The sequence below is a fragment of the Triticum urartu genome, chromosome 6A (genome assembly GCF_056163025.1).
Source record: "Triticum urartu cultivar PI428250 chromosome 6A, HENAU_Tu73, whole genome shotgun sequence".
Classification (NCBI taxonomy): Eukaryota; Viridiplantae; Streptophyta; class Magnoliopsida; order Poales; family Poaceae; genus Triticum; species Triticum urartu.
Genome location: NC_141878.1, coordinates 542,729,970 through 542,749,633, shown reverse-complemented (window position 1 = coordinate 542,749,633; position 19,664 = coordinate 542,729,970). Strand labels below are relative to the sequence as shown.

Here is a 19,664-nt window from a genome sequence, read left to right as displayed (position 1 = left end):
ATCGCCTCGTCATCCGCAGCTCCACTTTCCAGTCCGCAGTGACCGCCGCCGCCGCCACCTCCACCCGCTCCTCACCTACCCCGGCGGCGACCCCCCAGGTACACCCCGAATGGCGACGGCGGTCACGGCGTCGGCCACCGCGGCGACCCGCTTCACGCGCCTGGCGGGCGTCGCCCTCCGGCGCAGCAGCTGCCGCCCCCGCACCGCGGTGCGCTTCCAGCGCCCGGGGCTCACCACCACCGCGCTCCTCAGGCCCACCGAGCTCAAGCCCAAGGACCAGGGCCAGCCCGAGACGCTCGACTACCGCGTCTTCCTCGTCGACGGCGCCGACCGCAAGGTGTCCCCGTGGCACGACGTGCCGCTCCGCGCCGGGGACGGGGCGTTCCACTTCATCGTCGAGATCCCCAAGGAGAGCAGCGCCAAGATGGAGGTCGCCACCGACGAGGCCTACACGCCCATCAAGCAGGACACCAAGAAGGGCAACCTTCGTTACTACCCGTAAGGACTCTGAAACCAAGGAAATTTCGACCCCAAATGCCGTAATTTACGTTATTGCTGATAAATATTGCGTCTTCCGTGTCACACAAATTTAAGTTGGGCCTATATTAGCGAGCGAAATGATTGGGATTGTTTAGTAGAGGGCTAGAGGCCAGATGTCTAGAGGCAAATTGATTGCTGTTCTGATGAAATTGGGGGCTGTGAGGCCCTTTTAAATGGAAAGAAGTAGTGGGCTAGAGGTTTCATCGACAAGAAGAGAATGCCATGAGTTTACCAAATTTCCAAGCTTATTACTCCCATCTTAGGAACGAAGAATGGAATAGATTAGAGATGAGTAACAGTTGTTGACTTACTGCTGCACTACCAGAACTCCTATTTCGGTTTTGGTTCTAGTGCCTTAAGAGGATAAAACAGTGTGTTACAAAGAGGGAGGATACCATCCCCATGATATGAATTTGGTGAAAAAATATTGGCGCCTTTACAATTTTAGTACTCCCTCCTATCCAAATTAATTGTCGCAGCTCTAGTACAACTTTGAACTAAAGTTGTACCGAAGATGTGACAATTAATTTGGATCTGAGGGAGTAGCAAAGTTTATGGTTATGGTTTTTAGAAATTTAGTGGCCATGAGAACTAAGTTGGAGATTACATCCTTCTCATGAGTTTGGCTGGTATAATTCAATTGCCGTAATGGGTGGCTCGAATTTGTGGTAGGATTAAGAGAGTAGTTGTAGTCTCCAGTCAAATGTTTACAGTCTTTTTCGCCTTTATGGCTGAGACTATGGAATTATTGGTGAGTAAATATGTCTGTTGTCTGGCCTAACCTTAAGGGTTACAATTTTATGCAAATTGGCATATATGAAGATGTATTTCGTGTACTTTCTGGCAATTTGATGATCCTTTGTGGAATTGCTGGCAGACAACTTAACCTTGATTGAAAGATTTGTAAGTGACAATATGAAGAGAAACACTTGCACTTGTACTGATAGTTCATATATGTGTTCTAGTGGTACCAACTAAAGTGTTGTGGTGGAATGTCTATAACTAAGCTTTTTATTGTCACTGTTGATTGTCATTTTGTGTTTATGAAGACAAACACATGATCTTTGCTTGTCATTGTTCGTAACTGTAAGTGGCAATATGAAGAGAAATACATGATATTTGCTTTTCACTGTAGATTGTCATTGTCCGTAACCGTAAGTGGCAATATGAAGACAAACACATGATCTTTGATTGTCACTGTAGGTTTTTTATATTAGCAAACCTTGCACCAACCGATGGTTCTGTTGTTGTCCTTTATTTAAAAGGTAACTTTGGAAGAAAAACCGGCAGAGTGGTAGTTCTTTTCGTGCTTTCCTTTGTGGTATAGTGGAGAAATAATAGGAGATTAGTAGTCTTGCATCAATCACTGTCAGGAAGCTTTACTTCAATGTAGAAAGGCTATAGAGGCCGCCATATGTTTTATTTCAGGGAGAGAGAAGTCCATATTACAACCTTGAACTCTTCCATCTGTCTAAGATTCAACCCTGAACTCTGAAACCGTCTTCAACCCTTAACTATGAAAACCGGCTAGGAATCAACCATCCCCTCTCCTCAAACTGGTTTTCGCTGAGTAGACCTGGTTTTGATCCGTTGACCTGCCAGTCAGCATCCCAGTAAGCAAGTCCGCTTAACTTAAATTTTGACCAGAAAATGGAAGTGTCCAGGAAAAAAAATGAAAAAGTTGTGTAAAATGAACACTACTATAGTGATCATTCTGTGAAAGTTTCACACTTCTTTGCCAAATAGATTTAAAAATACACTTGAATTACATTTTCAGCCCCTTTTTTGGTCAAAATTTGAGGGCATTCCTAATTCTGTTTGGAACAAATGTTTGAAACTTTCCCAGAATGATCACTATGTTAGTGTTGATCAGATTATTTTAAAAAAATCCGAACACTCCCATCTTTTTGTCAAAATTTGGGGCTGAAAATGTTATTTAATTGCATTTTTATATCTGCTTGGCAAAAATGTGTGAAACTTTGCCAGAATTATCACTGTATTAGCGTTGATTTTACTGAAGTTTTTCAATTATTTCTGGACATTTTCATTTTTTTGGGCAACATTTGACCCCAAAAGGGGCTGAAAATATAATTTAAATGTAGTTTTAAATCTGTTTACCAAAAACTTGTGAAACTTTCCTAGAATTATCACTATATTAGTGTTAATTTTGCAGAATGGTCTCAATTTTTTATGGAGACTTTCATTTCTTTGGTCAAAATTTGAACAAAAAAGGGGCTGAAAATGTAATTTAAGTGTATTTTAAATTTGGTAAAAATGCGTGAAATTTTTCCAGAATGATCACTATATTTGTGTTAATTTTACAGAATGTTTTCAATTTTTGGTCAAAATTTGACCATAAAAGGGGGCGAAAATGTAATTTAAGTGTAACTTTTAATCATTTTGGCAAAAATGTGTGAACCTTTCCTAGAATGATCACTATATTAGTGTTGATTTTATAGATATTTTTCATTTTTTTATGGGCACTTCCATTTTTAGGTCAAAAAATATTTTAAGTGGGCTTGCTTATGTGGCTGCTGACTGGTCGGTTAACGCATCAAAATCAGGCCCATTCAGCAAAAACCAGTTTGAGGAGAGGGGAGGGTTGATTCCCAGCCGATTTTGATAGTTCAGGCCTTCAGGATTGAATCTTAGGCGGTTTCAGAGTTCATGGTTGTAATATGGACTTATCTCTTTTAGGGATTTCTTCAAGATTTTATAATCTCCTATGTATGGCAGTGGGATCACTTTTAAGTCTACTTTGGTTCCCTTTTTTCATATGCCCATCTAAAAAATAGCAGATCTCGTGAGGATACACTGTTCATATTTATACAAAATCAAATCTAGAGTGCTCTTAAAAATCTCTATGATTAAATGCCACCAAAACTTTACTGACCATAGCTAGGTTGTACTGGTTCAAGTTGAAGTGTGTTGTTGAATATTTAAGTGTGCTTGGTCGTTTTTCTTGACAAAAGAAATTTTAAGCTGTTCTTTCATGCCTTATCTTGGTTCCTGTTGAAAAGGGGTTAGTGTGCATATTTAGGGGCTGTTTGGTTCTAGGCCTTATATTGCCACACTTTGCCACGCATTTTTGCCAAGCTTGCCTAAGGTTAGTTCAACAAAATGAGAGCCACAAATTGGCAAGCCTAAGGCAATCTTGCCACATTTTTGTGTGTATGTCATGCGGGGCCCTAGTATGGCTTGCCTAAGGCGTGGCTTGAACCAAACACCCACCTAAGTTGGTCAAACTTGCCTAATCTTAGATGTGCAAACCAAACTGCCCCTTATTGAAGTACTTATTTTCTTGTTGAGGTTTTATTTGACACAAGCTTCAAGTGAGAAATTCCCCTGCTTGCTGGCAAGGCAATTGAGATAATGAGTTTATGCAACTAATGCCCCTGTTGATAACTGTGTGTGGCTATTCCTGATATCATCTGTTATATTAGGTACAACATCAACTGGAACTACGGGTTACTTCCCCAGACATGGGAGGACCCGACAGCTGCAAATGCTGATGTTGAAGGAGCACTTGGAGACAATGATCCTGGTAGTTAACTTCTCTGTTTTACTATCTTCTATGAGCATGTTTTTTATATTAGCTCTATCCACTGTAATAAATATTTCCCTTGAACTTCTTTCTCAGTTGATGTTGTCGAGATTGGTGAAAGACGGGCCAATATTGGGGATGTTCTTAGGGTGAAACCATTGGCAGCTTTAGCAATGATCGACGAGGGAGAGCTTGACTGGAAAATTGTGGCCATCTCTCTGGATGATCCCAAAGCATCTCTTGTGAATGATGTAGATGATGTCGAGGAGCATTTTCCGGTATGATTGATGTCCTTGTCCTTACGTTTAGTGTTTGTCCTTGTTCTCCTTTGGTATCTGGTGCCTATATACCCTTACGTAAAGTAGGATATGCACACATATCATATGAGCGCCGTTTTCTGTTTCTAGTATTGATCACAGCTAAGTAGTTGGGAGCAACTCAGTTGCACCTACGTCTGGATGTTTCCTTGTACTCATTTTCCCTAACCAATATAATCCAGATATCAATGTCAAAAATATTTTGGTTGCATTCATGGCATTGAAAAGGAAACACATAGAGTACTCCTGGTATAATTACTGAACTGTACTCCCTCTTTTCCGGTTTATAAGGCTCAAATCTGAAATCTCATCAATCAAGGCATTTTGTGAGTGGAGGAATGTATCTCGTACTTTACAAAACTACCCCAATTAAACTCATGCATTAGATTGGATTAATTGCAGTGCATGCATGCTTGGCCACTAGATAAGTAGAAACATTACATGCATTGATGTGTTCCTTTTTAATTCTTACATGCAAAGATTTAATGTGTCTCGGAAACTAAAAATGAGATGGAGATGAGCCCTATAAATTGAAAAAACAAAAATGTTGAGATAAGCCCTATAAACCGGAAAGGAGGGAGTAGCAATCTACCACATGCTTTTCTGACCACAAGTGCATGTATAATTACTGAACTCCTGGTATAATTACTGAACTCTAGCAATCTACTCCCTCCCTTCCGGTTTATAGGGCTCAATTCAAAAATCTCACCAACCAAGGTAGATGGTGAGTGGTGGAATAATTTTTGTAGTTTGCAAAAATACTCAATTAATGCACTTGTTTTCCTCAAAAAATTGTGTTTACCAATGCATACATGTGTGGCCAATAAATGACCAAGAAGCTTTGCATGCATTGGCGAGTTTTATCACAATTCTTGCATGCAGAGATTTAATGCACCTTGAAATGTGATCATGTGATGGGAAGTAATAAAAATGAGACTTATAAAATGGAAAAACTGAAATTTTGAGATGAGCCCTGTAAACCGGAAGGGAGATAGTTTATCTTAAAATTTTAGTTTTTCCGTTTTATAAGTTTCAGTTTGATTGCTCCTCATCACATGTTCATATTTCGAGGTGCATTAAATCATTGCATGCAAGGATTAAGAGAAAATTGACCAATGCATGTGGAAGTTCTTGATCATTTATTTTCCATGCATCGCAATTAGTGCATTGGTAAACACATTTTTTGAGGAAAACGAGCGCATTAATTCAGTACTTTTGCAAATTACAAAAATTATTCCACCGTTCATCATTTACCTTGGTTGATGAGATTTTTGAATTGAGCCCTATAAACCGGAAGGGAGGTACTGTACCAAGTTCAGATCAGTTCCACTGAGGGCATTGATTTGAAACCTAATTGTGGCACCTATTCAGGGAACATTGACTGCAATCAGGGACTGGTTCAGAGACTACAAGATACCAGACGGAAAGCCCGCCAACAGATTCGGCCTCGGCAACAAGCCCACAAGCAAGGTAAGCCCGATCTTAGCTCAGCTTCTTGGTTTACCCTCTTGAAACGCAGAAGATATTTATGCAATATATATCTATGTCCTTGTTTGCCGCAACCAGGAATATGCCCTGAAGGTGATAGAAGAAACCAACGAGTCATGGGAGAAATTGGTGAAGAGGAAAATCCCGGCGGGAGAGCTCTCGCTAGCCTAGCCTTTTACAGGCCCATGAGAAGCCAACAACACATTCTTTCAGTGACATACTACTCCCTCCTAAGCGTGCTGCTCTTTTGTGACGTGTACCTACGAACACGCTTCTTCATCTGCAGAACATTCCGTGTGCCTGTTAAAACAGGAATAAAAATGAATAACCTGGTTGTGGAGCGAATAAAATGATTTCCGAGCAAGTTTCTCGCAAGGAACAAGGCTGAATGTTGTTTTGTCGAGTTCTTACGCGGCTGCGCCGAAAATGGGTCATCTATCTGCCTGGAAATCCGGAAAGTCGGGCTGGCGGGGAGGAGGGTGCGTGGCTACGAAGAAATGAGAAGATTCATTTGCCCAGTTCTTCCTCCTCTGTTGCAAGGCCTGGGCTGGGCTGGGCTGTCGGCTAGTCAGGGTGGCGCCCGATGCATGGGGCATGTCAGCGTTGGGCACACACCTGTCCTCTCCCCGGCTCGCCACCGCACCGGAATCAAACCGCCACCGCCGCGTCTCTCTCTCCACGTCGGCATCTTCTCCGACCAAATCATTGCGCGCATGCATATACTACTGCATGCATTAGCCTTGACCGCTCAGACCAGCTAGCTCGACCAGCCACCGGAGGGAAGAACCGACCGAGGCAGCAATGGCGCGGCACTTCGCGGCGGCGGGGGCGGGGGCGGTGCAGCGGTACTACTGCGGCGGCGCGTGCGACGGGCGGGACGACGGCGCGGTGCAGGCGATGCTGCAGTGCCAGCGGGTGAGCGACTTCCTCATCGCGGCCTCCTACCTCTCCATCCCGCTGGAGCTGCTCTACTTCGCCTCCTGCGCCGACCTCGCGCCGCTCAAGTGGCTGCTGCTGCAGCTGGCCGCCTTCGCCGTGCTCGGCGGCGCCACCCACCTGCTTGCCGTCTTCTCCCTCGCCCACCCGCACTCCTCGGGCCTCCTCCTCGCCTCCACCGCCGCCAAGCTCCTCGCCGCGCTCGTCTCCTTCGCCACCGCCGTCTCCCTCGTCGCGCTCATCCCGCGCCTCATCCGCGCCAAGCTCCGGGAGGCGTTCCTGCGGGCCAAGGCGCGCCAGCTCGACCGCGACCTCGGCCTCATCCGCCGCCGCGTCGAGGCCACCTCCCGCGTCGTCCGCATGCTCACCCACCGCATCCGCAGCTCCCCGCTCGACGCGCACTCCATCCTCCACACCACCATGCTCCACCTCGCCGACGCCCTCGAGCTCCACAGCTGCGCCGTCTGGATGCCCGGCCGCGACGCCGGCGACGACCTCCACCTGGTGCACCAGCTCAGCCTCAGGGGCAAGGGCCCCGTCCGCGTCGTGCTCGGCTCGCAGGCTCCCATCTCCCCGGGTGACCCGGACGTGATCGACGTAATGGCAAGCGAGGCCGCCAAGGTGCTCAGGCCAGGCTCGGAGCTCGCGACGGCGAGCAGCGGCGAGCTCCAGCCGCCGGGTGCCGTGGCTGCCATACGGATCCCCATGCTCGAGGTCTCCAACTTCGACGGAGGAAAGACACCGGTGGCGAGCTCATATGCCATACTGGTGTTGGCTCTTCGCAGCAAGGCATCAGGCTCCGGTTCCAGAGAGTGGAGCGGCCATGACCTGGAGGTTGTGCAGGTTATCGCCGACCAGGTCGCCGTGGCGCTCTCTCACGCGGCGGTCCTAGAGGAGTGGCAGGCCATGAGCGACAGGCTTGCCGAGCAGAACAGGGCCTTGCTGCACGCCAAGCAGGACGCGATGATGGCGACCGAGGGCATCAACAGCATCCAGAGCGCCATGTGCGACGGCATGCGAAGGCCGATGTACTCCATCATCGGCCTGCTCTCCATGGTGCGGCAGGCGGAGGACATGCGCCCCGAGCAGAGGCTCGTGGCCGACGCCATTGCCAGGACGAGCACCCTGTCGCTGGCACTGATGAACGACGTCGACACGGAGACGTTGACAGTGAACCGCATGCCGTTCGACCTGCGCTCCTTGATGAGGGAGGCCATGAGCGTCGCCGGGTGCCTGGCCAGCTGCGGCGGGGCTGGTTTCTCGTACCAGCTGGAGAACGCCTTGCCTGAGTGGGTCGTTGGAGACGAGACGAGGGTCTTCCATCTCCTGCTGCAAATGGCGGGTGATGTGCTCGGTCAGCGGCGCGATGGAGCAGGGCGTCTCTCATTCTCCATCAAGAGCTGCAGTGCGGACCAAAAGGATTGCATCCCGGTGTGCCCAAATCTGTCTGCAGGTTGTAGCATATGCGTTGAGTTTCAGGTTGCCATGGAAAGATCAACTGGATGCAGCCAGCCACCCAGCAGCCCGGCCAGCTCTCAGATCAACATGTGCAAGAAGATTGTGCAGGTTGGTATTCACTTGGTATACCAGAAGGAAATTTTGCAGCTACCGGTTGTTAATTCATCCTTCACCTCATTTGTTCAGATGATGAACGGTACCATGTGGTCGGCATCGGATGGCGAAAGCATCACCCTCATCCTGCACTTCCAGCTGCAGCAATCACGCGTGTGCCGAAGAACGTCGTCGTCCATCCCTCACTTCAACGGCCTGAGGATCCTGCTCGCAGATGGCGACGGCATGAGCCGGGCGGTGACCCAGAAGCTCCTCGAGCAGCTCGGCTGCCAGGTCATATCGGTGTCGTCAGGCGCCCATTGCCTGGCCTTGCTGGGGAGCGCCGGCTCCTCCTTCCAGCTCCTCCTCCTGGACCTTGACATGGATGCATTTGAGGTGGCACTCCAGATCAGGGGGCTCAAGAACAGGCGCTGGCTCCTTATAGTTGCTGCTCTCGCCGTGACCGTCGACGACAACATCCGTGAGATGTGCCGACACTCGGGGATAAACGGCCTGATCCAGAAACCCCTTACACTGACGGCGCTGGGAGCTCAGCTCCACAGAGTCCTTCGGAACTGATGATGAAATTAGTCATCTCATGCATAATGCATTTTGTGTTTCCATCACAAGACAGGGAGCTGATCCACAAGCCTCTGAGATGAACAAGAGGTAAATTGGCAAAAACAAGTATTTGATCATTTGATATATAGTTTCATATCAATGACTTTGCGCGTAATTTGCGCAAATTCATTTCAGAAGAATAAAACATGCAATGTAATGCGAAAGAAAATGAAAGGGGCGCAGACTAAACCCGAAAAAAAGGGAGGGGCAGCAGACACTCACCAGTCACCAAGATAGCAGCATCATATCCCAAGCGCATGAGTCCTGGGACAAATAACAAGGAGCAGGGGAGCAGATGAACCAGCAGAATCTCCAACTGATAATGTTGTATGCATGTATATAATGTCTTGTATTGTCCTCTGTAACTGTTGTATTGCTACTTATTGGCTATTGCTGCTGCTTGCACGATCGTACCATCATCTGGCTTCCTCACTGAAGATGCTTGCGAAACTCACTGCAACTTGCGATCAGTGTCGTGCAAAACAGCACAGCAACAAGTCGCAATCTGCACAATATTGTTCTCTGCCTCTTTTCTGGTCATCAACAGAACAAAAATATGAAAATGCATTTGGCATGGACGCATGGAATGCCTAACTTCTGAACATCAATGGCATATGAAAAATAGTCAACTGTTTAATGGCAGATCGTGGAACTGGGTACTCAGTAACGCACGTTAAGCAAATTATTTTCACCACACCATCAAGCAATGAAAACCAAAAGATGCTGGATTCTTACAGTTGAAAAATGCAGCCCTAACATCGCAGACACAGACGTTACAAAACAGTTTACAAATCGGCTGAGCATCTGAATCATTTTCATGGTCTAAATCTAAAGGAAGAGCAAAACTAGCACCTATATGAACCTAAAGCAAAGTGACAGTAACTAGACGCAGCAGACAGAGACATGCAGATTGTACAGCTACAGCATGTCGGCGCTGATCATTACTTGATAAGGTCTTGTAACTCAGCAACTGAATACAGATCTAGCTGGCTCGGCGCACCTCATCAACTTGTACCTGCAGGAGTGTTTGGATAACATGAGTGGATGCAAACAAGGGAAGAGGATATCTCACGCAAAATATCTTAACAAGAGACAGTAAATTCAAGTGGTGCTGAGTGCTCAGCAGGTAAGACAATGCAAGAAAGATCACTGGGATGTTACTATAAACTTTACTGCAAACCTGCAGCCGGTCACAAAACAAATAGAATTCCTAGAAGTATCGACTTTGCAATGTAGATATTCAGGAGAGATTTCAAGTGGGGTAGGGACAAGATGTCTACTATGGCGTCTAGATAATACAGGTGCTCTAAGGAATATGAAACCAACATTACCCATGTATAGATAGAAGATTCTGTCATTATTATGCATAGACCAAGAAGTCCAGACAGCATCTCAGTATCATTGCATAGAAGAAGCACATTGAGAGATTTCAAGTGGGGTAGGGACATAGATTGCATAGATCGTACCGTATTATTGCATAGAAGAAGCACAGTTATAACAAAACTGTTCCTGCCTTGGCTGTATCAGTAACTATGCCTGGCTTATCAGTTACAAGTAATGTGTTGAATAGATGGCTGAAGTAGGATGCATTTGTATTTGAGAATCGGATCTCCAAGGATATATCGAATTAAGGGTTACAGTAGAGGAAAACAAAGAACTGAGGAGTTGCTGGCAATTTAGAACTGACATCATCAAGTCTGATGTAGAGAATAAATAATTAAATCTGAGATCCAAGTTATGCAATTATCTGGGCTTAGTCGTGTAAACAAACTGAAACCAAGCTATTTTAGCACGCTTGAGTTCTGATCTTTCGCAGTTTTTCAAAACAAGATGTTACTTCGTTAGCACTGAAGAGCATAATTGCAGAATTTAACAGTATCTTCTAGCTGACGGGATGGAACAGTTGATGAGCTAATTTTGTGGAACGAAGTCATACTACCACACAAGAGGGTTACCATTTATGACAAAATATTGTAGTAATAGCCAGACACTACATAACAAGAATGCACAAAATATTCTAACTCAATTTCCAAGCAATTTTACAAAGCAAATCTACTGTAATTGACCCTAACAAACACTAAATAACAGAATGCATAGCAACTGTAAGCTGATTACCCAGCAAGAAGTTAAACTGGTGAAGCAAATAGCATACTAAGTTGTTTTCTGAAGACCAGATGCAACATTGGCGGGGTTGACAGTCATACCAGAGCTAGGGGCCGAGGCCCTTAATGGCGTCAAGGAGCAGGCCGTAGACCTCCTTGGCCAGATCGTGCCGCTTAATCTGCGAGTGCACTTCTGCATCCAGCTGCCGCCTCCACTTGGCTTCGATCCATCTCGCGTCTTCCGTTGCTAGCTTTGACAGCCCCTTCTCCAGGGACACCCCGGACAGCGCCGGGCCGTCCGTCTTCCAGTACGCATCGAGCACCTCGGTGGCCACCGGGAGCATGGCTGCCGCGTCCGGGACGTTGCCGCGCCCCCGCTCCTCCTCCTCGTCGTCCTCCTCTTCCTCCGGCGCGGCGTCCTTTTCGGCGGGCAGGCCGAAGTTGGCGCCCCAGACCTTCTTGCAGAGGTCGCGCAGGCGCTGCTCGTGGCGGCTGACGACCGCGGACGGCACCGCGTGGTCGAACTTGCTCTTGAGCCGCTTCAGCTTGTAGTACACCTTGGGCTGGTCGATGTGCGGGGAGATGGAACCCCGGATGGCGTCGAAGAGCGCGCCCATGTCCGGGAGGCCCGGGACGCGGCCGTGGCGCACGCGGAAGGCGGCCGCCGCGTTGAGGAGGGCCACCTCGTCGGCGTCGCTCCAGACCACGCCGTAGGATCTGGCGCCGGAGGAGGACGCGGCGGGCGTGCTGGCGGCCAGCGCGGCCAGCGCGGCGGCCTCCTGGAAGGCGCGGACGGGCCTGCGGAGGGCGGGCGAGGGCGCGCGGGCCCTGCGGTCGGCGGGCGCGGTCACCGCGTCGGAGTCCGGGGGCGCGCGGGGCCGGCGCGTGCGCTCGCTCCTGCGGGAGGGGGAGCCGCGCGGGCTAGGGTAGGGCTCGGGGCGGCCGTCGTCCGGGCGCGGCCTGGGGCGGGACGAGCGCTTCCTCGACCCCGGGGGGGACGGGGTCGCCGCGTCGGCCTCCATGGCGCTCGGGGCCGGCCGCTGGCTTGGATAGCGTGGGCGGGGGCGCGGGTGCGGGGGCTGGTGCGTGCGGCGTGCGGGTGCTGGTGCGACGGGCGTGCGCGTCGTGGGCTCGTGAGGTTATCGAGTTGGGCGCTCTGGAGGCCGGGCTGGGGTGGGTGACCAGAGGCAGAGCGACAGGCAGCAGAACGTGAGCGTCGGTTTGGTTTTGGAGAAAATTTCCTGCCTGACACACCGCGGAAAGCATTTGCTGTCGTATATGCCGCGGATGCTGATGCACTTTGTGTAAACTTGCTCAGACCTTTCTAGATTTGACTTATGACAAAACTATCACGCAGTGTGATTTGAAAATTGTCAACGTTTGGCGTCGGTCGGTCGACTGGTGCAAGCATAGGATCGGTCACCTTTCCTGGTTCGTGAGGGCAACTCCACCCCACGATCCTAAATGACCAGTCCGCGTCCGTTTAGGGATAAAGGGTAAACAGATAAAACAGACCGTCCAACGCGCGAGAGCAAACAGACCGTTGTCCCTTTTTGGTTCGCTTTCGATCCATTCCTGACCCAATTTTGGGTCGTGTTTGCGGCCGAATGGACAGCGCGCGGACGGGCGGGACGCGCGCCCTTGTCCTCCCCTGGCCCGCCTGTCGTGGACACGACCGCCCACACTTTCCCTCCGTTTTGCCCAAAACTCTCCTGCGCCATCATGGCCGACGACCCGAAGAATCCCGGTGACCCGACCGCGGCCGCGCGCCCCGCGGCGAAGAAGAAGGGTACCACGAAGTCGCGGTCGGAGCTCACCTGGCGGAGATAGCCAAGCTTGATGCCGAATCGGCCAAGAGGAGGAGCCGGCGGGCAAAGGATAAGGAGAAGAAGGTCGCCGCGGGCTACGCCACCGCGCTGCATGCCGCGCAGCACCAGGCGGACATCGATGACAAGGAGTCCATCATTGCCAAGGCGCACGCCCTCCTCATGTTAGGGTTGTGTCGACCCCCGCCGGCCATCCTCTCGGTCGCTGCCATGGCCGCAGCCAGCAAAGGCTCGTCGGCCGATCGTCCTCGGCAGCACCTTTCCCCGAGCTCGTCCATCATGCCCGAGACGTATCATGTGCCGCCGCTTCACGGCCATGGGTAGACACGGTTCTCCACCTCGCCGGTCTGCAGCATGGTCGCTCCGGCCACGCCTGCGCGCGTCATCGACCTCAACGTCACACCGAGGTACAACGGCGCTGGCCAACCATCCGACGGGGCGCAAAGGAAGCAGCCCCGGTCGTTCCCTTCGGCGAACATGGCCGGCGCCCACAGGCTGTTCGACAAAATGCCAATGTCGACGCCCACGGCCGACGACCCTGAGTACGCGTTCATGGAGAACTTCATCTTCGAGGGCCGTGGTGAGGCCTTCCACGTCGACGACCACGCCCAAGCTTTTGATCCTGACGCCACCCACAGCCAGGACGGCTGCGGCCACTATGAAGACACTCAATTCGCCGGCCATGATGAAGATGAGGACGACCATGGCAACTCTTGGCATGAAGATGATGGCTTGTATTATGAAGATGAGGAAGAAAAGATCGACATTTCGACCGAGCCATTGGTGTTTATCGATGAGCGCTCACCCAAAGGCCCGAGGCACAAAAGAGGAGGCAAAGCATTCGCACGGGATCGTACACCCTAGATGAGGACACTTTGATTTGCAAAAGTTGGATGGAGATAGGCCAAGATCCCATGAAAGGTGCCGAGCAAAAAGGATCTGTCTTTTGGACAATAGTTCACAAGAACTTTCATGAACGAAGGAAGTTTGCCCCCTACCAATTTGTGAGCACCCACGGCATCAACCCAACCCAAAAGAAACGGGGTTCATCCAACAAGAGTGCAACAAGTATTGTGCCGCGCTTGAGAGCGTTCAAGCCCGTCCCATGAGCGGCCTGAGCCTTGGTGACTTGGTATGAACCTCTTGCTTTTTCATCAAGTGTCCATTCATGTTGGCATGCCATTTATGTTTGATGCATTTGGCCTCATCTTTGATTGTGTAGGCATTCCAATCTTTGGAGGCCTTCAAGGCCTGGCACAAGAATAAGTCGTTTACTCTCACACATTATTGGTCTCTGATCAAAGACTGCCCCAAGTTCAATGGCCAATATGCCGCTCGTAAGAAGAAAGGAGCGAAGGCTGCCATGGCCGAGGAGGGAGAATTGCTCAAGAGGCCGAGGGTGAAGACAAGCTCAAAGGCCGACGAGAAGCGTGGTGCGTCTTCCATAGCTTTGCAAGGAACTTTGAAGAACATGATGAGCCAAAAGGAAGTGAGGGGGTGGATTAACGAGTTGCTCGGCTCATTAAGCTTGTGCTCGTTAAGCACGTGCTCGTTAAGGCTCGACTCGTTAAGCTCGTTAAGATTAACAAGCGGAAAACCCTGGTCGGCTTGGCTCGTTTGATACTCGTTAAGCTCATGAGCGCTCACGAGTGCTCGTTAGCAGATTTTGATGTGTTACGATCTATAGGATGAGTGGGTAGGTGTGATTTTTAAGAAGGAGGATGGTGACTACAAAAGGAAATGCACTAGTTTGTTGCCCTCTATGTAGATTAGATTGAATAGATAGGCTGAGGTGCTACGAAAACTTTGTCACATAAGATAAAAAATATGTGGTGTGTTGCTACTAACGAGATTAACGGGCTACTCGTGAAACTTGTTAGCTTGTTTGTTAAGCTTGTTAAGCTTAACGAGCTGAAATCGATGATCTGTTATGTTCATTAAGAAGCGAGCCACGAGTTTAACGAGCCAAACTATCGAGCGTTCATTAAGCTCACGAGCTACGAGCTACAAGCTTTGTTTGAAGAACTATGGTTGTCCATTTTGTAGGTTGGTTGCTGTGCCGGCCGCTGGCTTTGTTGCTGATGCCAAAAACTTGTCATTTTGAAGGCTGGCTCATGTGCCGGTCGCTGGCTTTGTTTCTGGACCCAAAAACTTGTCCATTTTGAAGGCTAGCTTGTGTGCCGGTGATACGTCTCCAACGTATCTATATTTTTTTTATTGTTCCGTGTTGTTATATTATCATTCTTGGATGTTTTACAGTCATTTTATATTATTTTTTGGGACTAACCTATTGACATAGTGCCAAGTGCCGGTTGCTGTTTTTTGCTTGTTTTTTTACATCGCAGAAAATCAATATCAAACAGAGTCCAAATGCAGTGAAACTTTTTGTGGGTTTTTTATGGACCAGAAGACACCCAATGGGCCGGAGAAGCACCTGGTGAAGGAAATATGCCCTAGAGGCAATAATAAAGTTATTATTTATTTCCTTATATCATGATAAATGTTCATTATTCATGGTAGAATTGTATTAACCGGAAACATAATACATGTGTGAATACATAGACAAACAGTATGTCACTAGTATGCCTCTACTTGACTAGCTCGTTGATCAGAGATGGTTAAGTTTCCTAACCATAGACAAAGAGTTGTCATTTGATTAATGAGATCACATCATTAGGAGAATGATGTGATTGACTTGACCCATTCTGTTAGCTTAGCACATGATCGTTTAGTATGTTGCTATTGCTTTCTTCATGACTTATACATGTTCCTATGACTATGAGATTATGCAACTCTCGTTTACCGGAGGAACACTTTGTGTGCTACCAAACGTCACAACATAACTGGGTGATTATAAAGGTGCTCTAGAGGTGTCTCCGAAGGTACTTGTTGGGTTGGCGTATTTCGAGATTAGGATTTGTCACTCCGATTGTCGGAGAGGTATCTCTGGGCCCTCTCGGTAATGCACATCACTTAAGCCTTGCAAGCATTGCAACTAATGAGTTAGTTGCAGGATGATGTATTACGAAATGAGTAAAGAGACTTGCCGGTAACGAGATTGAAACTAGGTATTGAGATACCGACGATCGAATCTCGGGCAAGTAACATACCGATGACAAAGGGAACAACGTATGTTGTTATGCAGTCTGACCGATAAAAGATCTTCGTAGAATATGTGGGAACCAATATGAGCATCCAGGTTCCGCTATTGGTTATTGACCGCAGACGTGTCTCGGTCATGTCTACATAGTTCTCGAACCTATAGGGTCCGCACGCTTAACGTTTCGATGATAGTAATATTATGAGTTTATATGTTTTGATGTACCTAAGGTTGTTCGGAGTCCCGGATGTGATCACGGACATGACGAGGAGTCTCGAAATGGTCGAGACATGAAGATTGATATATTGTAAGCCTATGTTTGGATATCGGAAGTGTTCCGGGTGAAATTGGGATTTTACCGGAGTATCGGGAGGTTACCGGAACCCCCTGGGAGGTTAATGGGCCTTAGTGGGCCTTAGTGGGTCGGTAGAACATCATCATCGTCACCACACCGTCGTGCTGACGAAACTCTCCCTCAACACTCGGCTGGATCGGAGTTCGAGGGACGTCATCGGGTTGAACGTGTGCTGAACTCAGAGGTGTCGTATGTTCGGTACTTGATCGGTTGGATCGTGAAGATGTATGACTACATCAACCGCGTTGTGATAACGCTTCCGCTTTCGGTCTACAAGGGTACGTGGACAACACTCTCCCCTCTCGTTGCTATGCATCACCATGATCTTGCGTGTGCGTAGGAAATTTTTTGAAATTACTACGTTCCCTAACAGTGGCATCCGAGCCAGGTTTTATGCGTAGATGTCATATGCGCGAGTAGAACACAAGTGAGTTGTGGGCGATATAAGTCAAACTGCTTACCAGCATGTCATACTTTGGTTCGGCGGTATTGTTGGATGAAGCGGCCCGGGCCGACATTACGCGTACGCTTACGCGAGACCGGTTCTACCGACGTGCTTTGCACAGAGGTGGCTGGCGGGTGTCAATTTCTCCAACTTTAGTTGAACCGAGTGTGGCTACGCCCGGTCCTTGCGAAGGTTAAAACAACACCAACTTGACAAACTATCGTTGTGGTTTTGATGAGTAGGTAAGAACGGTTCTTGCTAAGCCCGTAGCAGCCACGTAAAATTTGCAACAACAAAGTAGAGGACGTCTAACTTGTTTTTGCAGGGCATGTTGTGATGTGATATGGTCAAGGCATGATGCTAAAATTTTATTGTATGAGATGATCATGTTTTGTAACCAAGTTATCGGCAACTGGCAGGAGCCATATGGTTGTCGCTTTATTGTATGCAATGCAATCGCCCTGTAATGCTTTACTTTATCACTAAGCGGTATCGATAATCGTAGAAGCATAATATTGGCAAGACGACAACGATGCTACGATGGAGATCAAGGTGTCGCGCCGGTGACGATGGTGATCATGACGGTGCTTCGGAGATGGAGATCACAAGCACAAGATGATGATGGGCATATCATATCACTTATATTGATTGCATGTGATGTTTATCTTTTATGCATATTATCTTGCTTTGATTGACAGTAGCATTATAAGATGATCCCTCACTAAATTATCAAAGTATAAAGTGTTCTCCCTGAGTATGCACCGTTGCGAAAGTTTTTTGTGCTGAGACACCACGTGATGATTGGGTGTGATAGGCTCTACGTTCAAATACAATGGGTGCAAAACAGTTGCACACACGGAATACTCAGGTTAAACGTGACGAGCCTAGCATATAACAGATATGGCCTCGGAACACGGAGACCGAAAGGTCGAGCGTGAATCATATAGTAGATATGATCAACATAGTGATGTTCACTGTTGAAACTACTCCATCTCACATGATGATCGGACATGGTTTAGTTGATATGGATCACGTGATCACTTAGAGGATTAGAGGGATGTCTATCTAAGTGGGAGTTCTTAAGTAATATGATTAATTAAACTTAAATTTATCATGAACTTAGTACCTGATAGTATCTTGCTTGTCTATGTTGATTGTAGATAGATGGCCCGTGCTGTTGTTCCATTGAATTTTAATGCGTTCTTTGAGAAAGCAAAGTTGAAAGATGATGGTAGCAATTACACGGACTAGGTCCGTAACTTGAGGATTATCCTCATTGCTGCTCAGAAGAATTACGTCCTGGAAGCACCGCTGAGTGCCAGGCCTTCTGCTGATGCAACTGACGACGTTAAGAACGTCTGGCGGAGCAAAGCTGATGACTACTTAATAGTTCAATGTGCCATGCTTTACGGCTTAGAACCGGGACTTCAACGATGTTTTGAACGTCATGGAGCATATGAGATGTTCCAGTAGTTGAAGTTAATATTTCAAGAAAATGCCCGGATTGAGAGATATGAAGTCTCCAATAAGTTCTACAGTTGCAAGATGGAGGAGAATAGTTCTGTCAGCGAGCATATACTCAAGATGTCTAGGTACTGCAATCACTTGATTCAGCTGGGAGTTAATCTTCCGGATGATAGCGTCATTGACAGAATTCTCCAATCACTACCACCAAGCTACAAGAGCTTCGTGATGAACTATAATATGCGAGGGATGGATAAGACAATTCCCGAGCTCTTCGCAATGCTAAAGGCAGCGGAGGTAGAAATCAAGAAGGAGCATCAAGTATTGATGGTCAATAAGACCATCAGTTTCAAGAAAAAGGGCAAAGGGAAGAAGAAGGGGAACTTCAAAAAGAACAGCAAGCAAGTTGCTGCTCAGGAGAAGAAACCCAAGTCTGGACCTAAGCCCGAGACTGAGTGCTTCTACTGCAAGCAGACTGGTCACTGGAAGCAGAACTGCCCCAAGTATTTGGCGGGTAAGAAGGATGGCAAGGTGAACAAAGGTATATGTGATATACATGTTATTGATGTGTACCTTACTAATGCTCGCAGTAGCACCTGGGTATTTGATATTGGTTCTGTTGCTAATATTTGCAACTCGAAACAGGGGCTACAGATTAAGCGAAGATTGGCTAAGGACGAGGTGACGATGCGCGTGGGAAATGGTTCCAAAGTCGATGTGATCGCGGTCGGCACGCTACCTCTACATCTACCTTCGGGATTAGTATTAGACCTAAATAATTGTTATTTGGTGCCAGCGTTGAGCATGAACATTATATCTGGATCTTGTTTGATGCGAGACGGTTATTCATTTAAACCAGAGAATAATGGTTGTTCTATTTATATGAGTAATATCTTTTATGGTTATGCACCCTTGAAGAGTGGTCTATTTTTGTTGAATCTCGATAGTAGTGATACACATATTCATAATATTGAAGCCAAAAGATGCAGAGCTGATATTGATAGTGCAACTTATTTGTGGCATTGTTGTTTAGGTCATATCGGTGTAAAACGCATGACGAAACACCATACTGATGGACTGTTGGAACCACTTGATTATGAATCACTTGGTACTTGCGAGCCGTGCCTCATGGCCAAGATGACTAAAACGCGGTTCTCCGGTACTATGGAGAGAGCAACAGATTTGTTGGAGATCATACATACAGATGTATGTGGTCCGATGAATGTTGAGGCTCGTGGCGGATATCGTTATTTTCTCACCTTCACAGATGATTTAAGCGGATATGGGTATATCTACTTAATGAAACATAAGTCTGAAACATTTGAAAAGTTCAAAGAATTTCAGAGTGAATTTGAAAATCATCGTAACAAGAAGA

General features: G+C 47.7%; 3 protein-coding genes across 4 annotated transcripts; 2 read left to right on the top strand and 1 right to left on the bottom strand.

Moving 5' to 3' along the window:
* PPA6 (pyrophosphorylase 6) lies at positions 1-6,253 on the top strand. Its single transcript, XM_048680190.2, has 5 exons — positions 1-498; positions 3,984-4,084; positions 4,181-4,362; positions 5,773-5,871; positions 5,968-6,253. The coding sequence occupies exons 1-5, from the start codon at positions 110-112 to the stop codon at positions 6,058-6,060; spliced, it is 864 nt and encodes a 287-aa protein (XP_048536147.1). The 5' UTR covers positions 1-109; the 3' UTR covers positions 6,061-6,253.
* A 151-nt stretch (positions 6,254-6,404) lies between these two features.
* Positions 6,405-9,395, top strand: LOC125514822 (ethylene receptor 4-like). 2 transcript variants are annotated; one of them, XR_015608794.1, is made up of 2 exons: positions 6,405-9,045; positions 9,133-9,395. XR_015608794.1 is itself a non-coding variant. In XM_048680189.2 (2 exons), exons 1-2 carry the CDS (start codon positions 6,691-6,693, stop codon positions 8,953-8,955), a joined length of 2,187 nt encoding a protein of 728 aa, XP_048536146.1. In that variant the 5' UTR covers positions 6,405-6,690; the 3' UTR covers positions 8,956-9,395. The 2 variants fall into 2 exon arrangements, 1 of the variants encoding a protein (XP_048536146.1); XM_048680189.2 differs by having other exon boundaries at positions 6,405-8,391; positions 8,470-9,395.
* Positions 9,396-9,654: 259 nt separating this feature from the next.
* On the bottom strand, positions 9,655-12,314 carry LOC125514824 (STOREKEEPER protein). Its single transcript, XM_048680191.2, has 2 exons — positions 11,202-12,314; positions 9,655-10,012 (listed from the first exon to the last, which is right to left on the bottom strand). The coding sequence occupies exon 1, from the start codon at positions 12,119-12,121 to the stop codon at positions 11,207-11,209; it is 915 nt and encodes a 304-aa protein (XP_048536148.2). The 5' UTR covers positions 12,122-12,314; the 3' UTR covers positions 9,655-10,012; positions 11,202-11,206.
* Between the last annotated feature and the right edge of the window lie 7,350 nt (positions 12,315-19,664).

Coding starts and splice junctions, on each gene's coding strand:
- PPA6 (XM_048680190.2), top strand. CDS start 110: ATGGCGACGGCGGTCACGGCGTCGGCCACCGCGGCGACCCGCTTCACG. Junction 4,363..5,772: donor ATGTCGAGGAGCATTTTCCG/GTATGATTGATG, acceptor GCACCTATTCAG/GGAACATTGACTGCAATCAG. Junction 5,872..5,967: donor GCAACAAGCCCACAAGCAAG/GTAAGCCCGATC, acceptor TGCCGCAACCAG/GAATATGCCCTGAAGGTGAT.
- LOC125514824 (XM_048680191.2), bottom strand. CDS start 12,121: ATGGAGGCCGACGCGGCGACCCCGTCCCCCCCGGGGTCGAGGAAGCGC.
- LOC125514822 (XM_048680189.2), top strand. CDS start 6,691: ATGGCGCGGCACTTCGCGGCGGCGGGGGCGGGGGCGGTGCAGCGGTAC. Junction 8,392..8,469: donor TGTGCAAGAAGATTGTGCAG/GTTGGTATTCAC, acceptor TCATTTGTTCAG/ATGATGAACGGTACCATGTG.